The sequence below is a fragment of the Vollenhovia emeryi genome, unplaced genomic scaffold (genome assembly GCF_000949405.1).
Source record: "Vollenhovia emeryi isolate VEMERY1.0 unplaced genomic scaffold, V.emery_V1.0 DF939532.1, whole genome shotgun sequence".
NCBI classification, from domain to species: Eukaryota; Metazoa; Arthropoda; class Insecta; order Hymenoptera; family Formicidae; genus Vollenhovia; species Vollenhovia emeryi.
The window spans coordinates 8,877-19,114 of record NW_011966834.1 but is presented as its reverse complement, the minus strand read 5'-3'; the positions used below and the strand labels follow the sequence as shown (position 1 = coordinate 19,114).

The 10,238-nt window shown below is 30.1% G+C and overlaps 1 protein-coding gene across 1 annotated transcript in view; it reads right to left on the bottom strand.

Annotated features, from left to right (window-relative positions):
- Positions 1 to 6,893: 6,893 nt before the first annotated feature.
- LOC105557284 (protein yellow-like) overlaps positions 6,894 to 10,238 on the bottom strand; it is a 5,177-nt gene continuing 1,832 nt past the window's right edge. Inside the window, exon 3 of the mRNA XM_012004481.1 lies at positions 6,894 to 10,092. Coding sequence (XP_011859871.1) covers positions 9,570 to 10,092 — 523 coding nt within the window. The 3' untranslated portion in view covers positions 6,894 to 9,569. The remainder of the gene's footprint in view (positions 10,093 to 10,238) is intronic.

Below are 10,238 nucleotides of genomic sequence, written 5' to 3'. Positions count from 1 at the left end.
TTAAGTCCTGGTAAGCTGGAGGTAGCCAATTATTATAATATGAATTCACATATTAATTTAAATTATATCTTAAAAATGGTATGGATTTTAAACTTTAGTTAATTGTAAGTTAATTTTAAGACTGGAGATCTAGTTATGTCGTTTTATAATAAAGTTAAATGAAATAAATCATTTTAATCGTTACGAAATGATCAATCTACTCGGTTTTTGCAATCACTTTGCTTATATTTGATTATATCTTATATTTTATTAACAGATTTTGTTGCGTTTTTAATATTCTGACAAAGTTTGTAGTAGACATTTTGTAAAATGTTTTTGATAGATTTGACTATATATCATTGTATGTTTCTGGTATTTTTAATTAGCGATAATTTATTCGGTGGCTTAATTTTATTACTTTTAATTAATTAATGACAATTTATTATTGTTGTTTTTAAATGTCAAGATTCTGAAAACATGAAAACTAAATAATTTGTAATACCATAGATATTTCGTTAAATAAATTACAAAATTTTTTATGAATTAGAATTTTACTCCAGTGTTGCTTTATACACTTTTGTAACGAGTATATTCACATACACGTTGACATTTTTTGCAATAGGAGTTGCGTGATGTCATGAGTACATTTCCGTTTACTTACGGAAACATTACATTATATTCATGTATGATGCGTGTTAGTAGGGAGAGTAGGGAGAGGTATGTGCGTGTCGAGAGGCAATGTTTTCCATAACGAGGTAATCGTATGAATAGAGACTCCAAGGTGAAACACGATGACAGTAAACGCAAGTAGGTTATGCAATCCTCTCTCCTGAGTCATGCCAAATCTTTTGACAAGCGCGTGATGTGGTTACAAAATAATTTATCGCTCTACTACAAAATTGCTTCATCTTTCTCGCATATTATTCGCCGCTGTTGGTGTAAAGAAGAGAAAATTGATAATACATAGCTTATATGAAATAAGAAGAAAGTATAACAAATTGAACGTAGTAAATACACACAATAACAGTAACTTACGATAAAGTAAGAATAAATCCTGGTAAATAATTTTTTTGTATAAAAATATGTATAAATGTATATAATTATATACAAATTATGTTCACATGTTTTTTCTTTTAGAAAATATTTATTCATACATATATACACAGGAAGAATAATTAAAAATTATAAAAATTATAAAATTTAATTAAAAGTATAATTATTGTAACATAAACAAAATTTACATACACAAAAATTTTCAATAATTGGAGCACTATTGCAACATCATATTCCTGAGACTAAATCACGTCAAAAAGTCCTGTACTACTTTTCCCTTCAACAAACAGTTACCGAAATATCATAAGCTAAACATTGAAAAAGTTATAAGTTTTCTCTTGAATATCTCAAAAAGTATTAGGCAAATCAAAAAATGTTTCAGACAAAAGTTATTCATATTAATTAGTAGAATAAGATAGTATAATAAACAATAGGGGATTTCATTAAAAAATTGCTTCAAGCAACTATTAGAGGTCAAATTAATATATCATCTTATGTCCCCCTCGAAATCATATAACTTTTGTCTGAAACCTTTTTGTTTGCTGGGCTTAGTTTTTGAGATATTTTACTGTCCAAGTTAAAATGAGACACCCTGAATATACGGAGCAAGAATGGATTCGAATTATAACTAGACAATTTTTTTTAGATTTAGGCGTAAAGCTGGAAATCCGATTTAAACATATTTCATGTTTGTCACCTCATGCTTTCAATTTTAGATTGTTTTTTATTGAGATTGTACTGTCGCATAGATTTATTTATCACACAGGTTGCATGACTACAATTTTTATATTTTTTATATTTTATTATTTCTATTTTATTTTTTATTAATTCTCTATTTTTATTTTTTATTTTATCTTAAAACCCATTTTATTATATGTAAATTTTTTGTTCTTAGTGAGGTGGTTAAAGGGCGCCCCCTACGCTCTCTCTCTAAATTCGCCTGTGATACAGGCAAAGATTTCAAGACAAAGAAAAAATATACATACATTTCATATATAATTATATAATGTATTATATTATATATTATATTATATTATATATTTATACGAAAAAGAATCGCGGGTTCTTTCGTAAATGTATATATTATTTAATAAAATATTGTAAGAAAAATATACCCAGCAGAGAGCATTAGTGTTTCCGAAATTTATTTTGGAACGAATTTTATCGCAGTATACAGTAGAAGGTGGATCAAATTTCTTAGTTTCTTAGTTCATTTCTTCATTACAACTCGCACGTGCTAAGACTTGTTAATCATAGTTACGGAAATGGATAACGTCAGTTGTAAAAAGTGTTTCTACGTATCTATGTCGATCGCACTTGTCTATTTTTACACGACTAGTGTACGCCGTAAAAGGGAATTGAAAGAACTGAAGAGAAGGCTTCTCACAATTGTCCTCGCAGTGTGTGCACTGTTCCACTTTCATGCGAAAATATACGTATACGCACTCCGTACGCATGCACGTATGTCAGTGAGACTGCTCTTGCATAGGCCTGAACCACCACCATTCAGGAAATGAATTTATAAAACTGGAAACATAGGCTGCGTCTACATTTAGATTCAACCGAGAGACTCACACAATGCGTTCATTAGCCAGATTCGGCGGCAGAGATCTCGGACAAAGTTCTTGTTCTGAGGAAAGTGTCGCTTATTAACGCTGGTAACGCACGCGGCCTTATTTACAATGTAATGAATTGAATCTCCCGGAGAGAAAAACAAGGCATGACTCATTTGATAAGAGAGCTTGAAACATTCCATCAGTGAGCAGTATGGCGATGCATCCGACAATGTATTTATTTACTGACTAGGATAGAATAAAACAAGGACAGCATGTTATGAAATAAATACTTTACTTGGAATTTTCCTTGTATTGAGTTTCCATTAATAATAATAATCACAATGATATTAGAATAACAATAATATAATAATCGTTTTGTAACTTTAATAATAATAATAATATTAATAAACATTTTATACACATAGATACATAGAGATTTAACATAAATTAAATAAGTTGTAAAAATTTGTTTCAGGGTTGAGTCTAGAAGACGTTAAAAATATTGATTGAAATCTTATATATATACATATATTAATATATTATAAATAACTTTATAACATTTTTTTCATTTACATTTTCATTAGTTCTACTTTTCTACGATAAATATTTCATAGATACTTAATGCTGCATAAGTGGGTAGTGTAGAGGGAACGAATAAACAGAGAATGCGAATTTTCTGTATTCGAATATGTTTTCATATTGTTAATGCGAACAGAACATTCGTCAGTGCTCATTAGTGTTCGATTCGTGTTTGGACTGATTTGTTCGTAAAATGTTATCTACATCAAAAAAAATTTGTGCACAAAATTGATGGAAATGTAATGCATCCGCTTTTGAATCCATTCGTGATATTATCAACTATATCAACTATACTCGTATTTACATTATCATCTGTCTTTCCTTTTTTTTCGTTAAGCTGGCAATTGTAATAAAACTTGCAGTATTATTGCATCATCCGGCGTTTTTACGTTACCCCATTAATAAATGCAAATTTAACTGAATGTAAATGTTCAAGATGAACAAAAATATACCAATAACAAACACAAATGCGAACAACTGAGCATTCACATTTGTCTGTCATATTCATCTGTATCATTCGCTCAATATACAGATACCTATCTTATGATACACAGTTGACAGTTGTGTAATCAAAATAAAACTATGTACTCAGTTTTCTAGCACATTTGCAAATTCATATCTTTTTGATCATCGAAATTACGATGTTTGGACACGGTTTGATCAGAAGTTAGATTAAGACGAAGTTATTATACAAACAAATCACAGAAATCATGTAGCAATCATCAAAAGTCGGTAAGAAAATTATATATAAAAAATTTTTCTTTCAATAAAATAATTATTTAATTGTAGAAAGATCTGGAAACGATTTTAAATATTATTTTAATATAAATAATTTTTTCAGCTGTTCAAGATACTATTCATTACAATACATTTAAATTTAAAATTTATTATATTTTCAAGCATTTTCTCTATTCTAAATTTTCTTGTCAACCCCAATTTCTATTCTAATGGCGCATGCGCTAGGTAAAAATGTTGGTATGCATTAAATTAATAACATAAAAACATAAGTAAAACACATAAGGTATCATATCTGTTTCTCAAATATTCAGCTGACTCTACATATAGAAATTGTGAGTAGTTGGAAAAACAGCGCAGGAGAAGTCAGCTTAAGGAAATTGGCTCTTCTTTAGTGAGTAACTGTTTGTAGTATACTAGCAGATTGGTAACAAATTTGATGAGAAATTGCTAAGTAAATTGACATCAACTGGTGTTTACATCTCAGTATACACCAAGTAATAGCTACATAACATTAATATTATAATTTCTTACTCAACAATGTAAATATAATATAATATGTGTGTTATATTACATTTATATTGAGTAGGGAATTATAATATTGATGTTATATAACTGTTATTTGGAGTATACTGGGATTAAGTTTGTATTTTGCTAGCCGAGCTGCCAATATTACCTGATATGCAGATTTTGTACTATCTTTACCATATGAAACTGTACTATATGTACATATAGTGAATATATCAAAGACTGCTTGATTTCGGTCATATTTTATTATCAAGCTTTTTATATTTATTTATATTATTGCTAAAATTTATATTAAATATATATTTGTTGATAAAATATGCAGCAAATATTCTACAGATTTTATTATATCTTCAAAGATGGCGTAACACTAATGATAAGCGAATTAAGCATGGCATGAAGTCATTTTTTAGGGATACCACACATATTGTATACAATGAGATTAATTATAAGACTTTTTTTTTATTAATTCTGAAATGCATAAAAGTCTCGAACTATATATTACTATGTATCGATTCTATGAACAGTTATACAGGGTGTTACGTAATACCCGCCTCACCTCTTATTTTCGTATAGAGCGTACTAGACTGACAAGTCGAAAAGTCCTCTACCATTTTGCAATTTTCGTAAAAATTAACGAGTTATTAATTATTAAAAATCGCTGTCTTAGCCCGGTCCGCCGTCCAATTCAGCTCGCGACGAGATGCGACCGTCCCACGATTGGCGTTGCTAGGCGCGCGGGGAGTTGTTTATGACACACGGCAACGGCTACGCACGAGCAACGCGTAACGCTTGACCTCGCTCCGAGCTATAACAATTTTCTCAACCTTTTTTTAATGAAAATGAAATTCGATATAAAAATATTTGTGTATACGTATGTATGTTACATGAACATAGAAAAATACGGCGCAAGGCGAGGGAGGGGAAGGAACAGCGCGCCGTTGTCCGCGAGCTTACGTCGCCGCTCCCGCGTCTCGCCGCACCGCGTCTAGACTTACGTCGCAATGACCGGTTACACATTCGCGATTAGAAGAAAAAATTAATAAAGCGAAAAAAAAGATGGAAACTACATTCTCTAAAAGTCAATCAGTAGATTATCACTGAAAACAGTGAATAGTCACTAATTTACAATAATTTAGATATAATAATTTAAATATAAACACAACAGCAATTCTTTTTCAAAAAAAATATGAATACTAATTTAAAGTACTTACTTTTCCATTTATTTCTCAAAACATTTTTTAGTTTGGCTAATAATAATCTTTCTAGTTTTCAAAGTATTTCCTAAATTTAGTTTTTATAATTAACAATAAGATGATCTGACAAAGTTTTTTCAACTTTTAAAATGACCGAATGAGACTGCCAACTTACTCTTTTGTAATCAGCTGAATTGGTATTGTTCATAGAAGAAGAAATAAATAATTTACAATAAAAAGAAAATGTACTATAAAAGTATTCAGAATATATTATTTTTTTCTTTATGTATATACAGGGTGTCTCATTTTAAATGATCCACGCAAATATCTCAAAAAATCTGAAAAATGCGGAAAAATGTTTCAAACAAAAGTTATTTGGTTTAGGGACATAAGGCGATGCCACTGACTTGACCTTGGATAATCATTTGAAGGTCACGTGAAGGTCACCTTCAATTTGTTTATTGAAACCCCCTATTGTTTATTATACTATCTTATTCTACTAATTAATATGAACAACTTTTGTCTGAAACATTTTTTTATTTGCCTAATACTTTTTGAGATATTCAAGAGAAAATATATAACTTTTTCAATATTTAGCTTATGATGTCTCGATAACTGTTTGTCAGAGGGAAAAGTAATACAGGACATTTTTACTTCATTTGATCTCAGGAATATGCTGCTGCAATAGTGCTCCAATTATGGAAAATTTTTGTGTAATGTAACATCCACAAAATTTACATACACAAAAATGTTCAATAATTGGAGCACTAAATATGACATCTCTCTCTGTCTCGATAGACTTAGCTGTCCTATGTACGTACACGCGCGCACGCGCACATATTTGCGTGTGTGTTGCGTGTGTGTAGAGGAGAGAGGGATAATTTAAAACAGACGCAAACTTACAATTACAATCAAAGCACAAAGCGACGTAATAGCAAAACGTAAGTCTTAAACGTAGATAGTGCACAAGCTTTGACGTATATCATAAAAATTTCAATAATATAATATATGTATATTCGACGTTACATTTACGCTATACATTTATGACTTCCATCTTGTAAGCTATTATGTCGGTTTCTATTGTAGTTAGTAGTAGTAAGCTATTGTGTTCTGATTCTTCTAGGAATTTACAGAAGGAATTTAGAATAGAGAAATTCAATCATGCTTATATTTTTCTATGAATTTCAATCTGCCACATAAGAGCGTGTGGTATTATGTGCTGTAACTCATATTTTAAGTATTTATGATTTCTATTTTAAAATTTTTTACATTTTTTTCATACCAATAATGCAATAAACTAATACCCTAAGAAATTTCAATCACGTTATTTGTCTAAACTCTTCCCCCTGACTCATTTACCCTTATCGTCTCTTAACTTTCGTGAACTACAATAAGCTACAAAGTTAGTCGTATCCAAATGAATCTTTGCATCAAATATCAGTTTTTCTGTCTTCTAAATCGCGCCAATCACTACGTCCAATATTAGAACGCCACGTTATTACTTATTATTATTTCAATGAAAAGTCTATCTATTTCTTTTGTGAGAGAAGATTCCTCTTGAACTAAAAAACCAGTTCTCAGTTGTCTCTCGAAGCAAATCATCTTCGACTCGTGATATTTGCTCTGCGCCGAATAAAGTCTTAGTAGGAAGACAGTTGTCTATTTTAGTTTATTAATGTATTACGTCACGTTTCGCACGTGACAGTAGGTGATTATTTTCATATCATTGTCAAAATAAAAAATTTTTAATATAATTTAAATGGTTATAAGATATACTTTTATGCTGTTACCTAACATAAAGTTATTCAATCTCGATTATCAATTATTAATTATTATCAAGTATTATGAATAATGTTTTTCCATATTTAGCATTAAATTTTTTTATTTGGAAAAAACTATTTTCAACTTTAACGCGACCAATTAAAAAAAACCTATTAGTTCGTTAAAAAATTTAATATTAAATTATTTGAGAAATCTTAAAACTAAGAAAAGAGAGTTGAAAGTCATGTTACAGAAATCTTGTAATAAATAACAATATTTAACAGGTATTTTATAAAGACACTTTAACACATTCAATCTAAATTCTGTTAAAAGAAAAAGAAATTAATTCACTACTTTATTGAATATCAAATCCAGTCCCAACTTTAATTCTTTTTTAATGTTTCGTATATTAATAGTTTCAATATGTTACTATAACGTTTAGATGTTACTATAACATATAGATGTGTATCACTATAGACTCCGTGACAAAATTATACAACCATTCCCTACTTAGAGAATTTCATTATATTGAAACATTTTAACTGCATCAGTTGGATTCAGTGGTAGTTCAATGTTCAAAACGTTGCTGTGCTCCATGTTTTAAGAAGAATATGCAACAAATACAATCACAAGCAAAATCGATTTTGATACTGTGACAAAATTATAAAAACATTTAAAATAAAACTTTAAAATTTATCTTGTACTATGTGTTCTATTTATTATTTTCTAAGCATAGCACGTGTAAGGAGGCTTAATTAATATAAAAAAAGGTAGAAGTGATGAAATGCGTCGCGCGGAAAACAGTATTAGATCTATTTCTTGGGCTCTAGGTCGATCTTATAACGGAATGTTCAATTATTTAAAAAATTTTAAGCAATATGGTACGAAAAAGAGTACTGGAAGTCAAAGCTTTCATTAAGAGACAAAAGATAAATTATTAGTAAAGCATCCAATTCAACCGAGTCGGCTGTTCACATAAGAGCGGAATGTTCGCTTGACGTCTTAGCTCGAACAATCTTGAGAACCATTCATAAAGCATCATTTTTTCAAAAAGCAAAACTTATTCATTAATTCTACTTTTATCAGGTAATCTTTAGCGATGACAAGAAATTTTGTTTAGATGATCCTGACAGCTACAACTTTTATTGGAGAGATTTAAGGAAAGAACCACAATTTTTTTCAAACGCAATTTTGGTGGCGGTACTTGTATAATATGGGATGCATTTTTAGCGGTTGGAAAATTAACTCTTACGTTCGTATCATCGAAGATGGACAGTACCGAACATATTAAAGTTTTAGAAGATAATTTGTTGCCATTCTTAAAACTATTTCATCTCATTCCTTTGATGATTGATCAACAAAATAATGCGGCAGTACACAGAAGTAAAACCACTAAGACCTGGTTTAATCAGCGTAGAATCAATAGATTGGCCGGCACGATCACCGGATTGTAATCAGACGGAAAATGTTTGGGCTTTATTAGTACGGCGCGTTTATCTCAATGGCAAACAATATGAGACTGTTCAACAATTAAAAACCGCACTTATAAATGAATGGCAAGAACTTAATCAAAAGACTCTTAATAAATTAGTGGAATCTATGAAAAATAAAATTAAGTTCATTCATAAAAATAGTTCTCAAATTAATTATTAGTTATGTTCTGTATTTCTTTTACTGATAATAAATGTTATTTTTTAAAGTGATTTTATAATTTTGTCACAATACCAAAAATTACTTTTATTTTCTATAATTGTATTTATAACAATTTTGTGTTTAAAGGTTAAATGTAAAGGTTTCTTAGAATATTGAATAACGTAGTAAATTGGTTGCATTTAAAATTTTCGTTAATACAGCAGAAAAATTAAAATTAACAGTGGTTTTATAATTTTATCACGGAGTATATGTTTAATATGTTGCTTGTTTATATTGGATGATAATATGAGAATTATCTAATGAGATCTTTCAACTATGTAAAAATTTTTTATTTTGACACTAATATGAAAGGAAATATTCACAAATTTTTGTGTGAAAAACTGTATCTTTCTCACAGTGTTTGTTTCATGTCAGATTGTCGTGAGAAAAAATAACACGAGTTAATATGATCGAATGTTTTAACGTGGATTCGCAAATTGTTTCTTCGTGTACGTAATGTACATACCTTTAACAGAAGTTTTGCACAAAGTGGTTATTTCGCGATAAGTATCAAAATGGTAGGCAGTAGTACGACAAATACAAGTCTGACAGAATCAGCGCCGGCGGTGATATCTGCTAATTCGGGTGCTGTACCGTTCTCGTAATATTGATAACTCTTAAAGCCTACGCGTGATCGAATGAGTCGATAGTTGGGTACGTTAATGTCAACGCGATTATTTAAGAAGTTTTGCAGCATATTGGTGACGCACCAAAAATTGCCGTCTTCGTCAAAGGCGAAACTATCGGGCCACTGTGTCAGTACGTGATCGCGCGAAATAATTCGTTGACCGACGGTAAAGGATGCTATATTCTTGGTATCCCACATAGCGATGGCATCGTCAGCCAATAGACCGAAGTAAAGCACGCCAGTAGACGACATTGCCATGCCATCTGTCTGCGAATTCTTCCGTCCAAGTTCTTTCACATATTGATCGATATTTGTCATGTTCTCCTTCAGAGTCAACACCGGAATTGAATATAAATGGAAAGAAGATAAAGGCGTATAGTAGACTTGTCTGAAACAGATTTGATTGTTGTTCGTTACAAAATTATATATATATATATATATAATATTAATATAATATAAATTGCATAATATAAAATTTCGATATAAAAAAAGTGTCAAGTTTAAATAAACAACGTCAGTTACAAAGAATTTTAA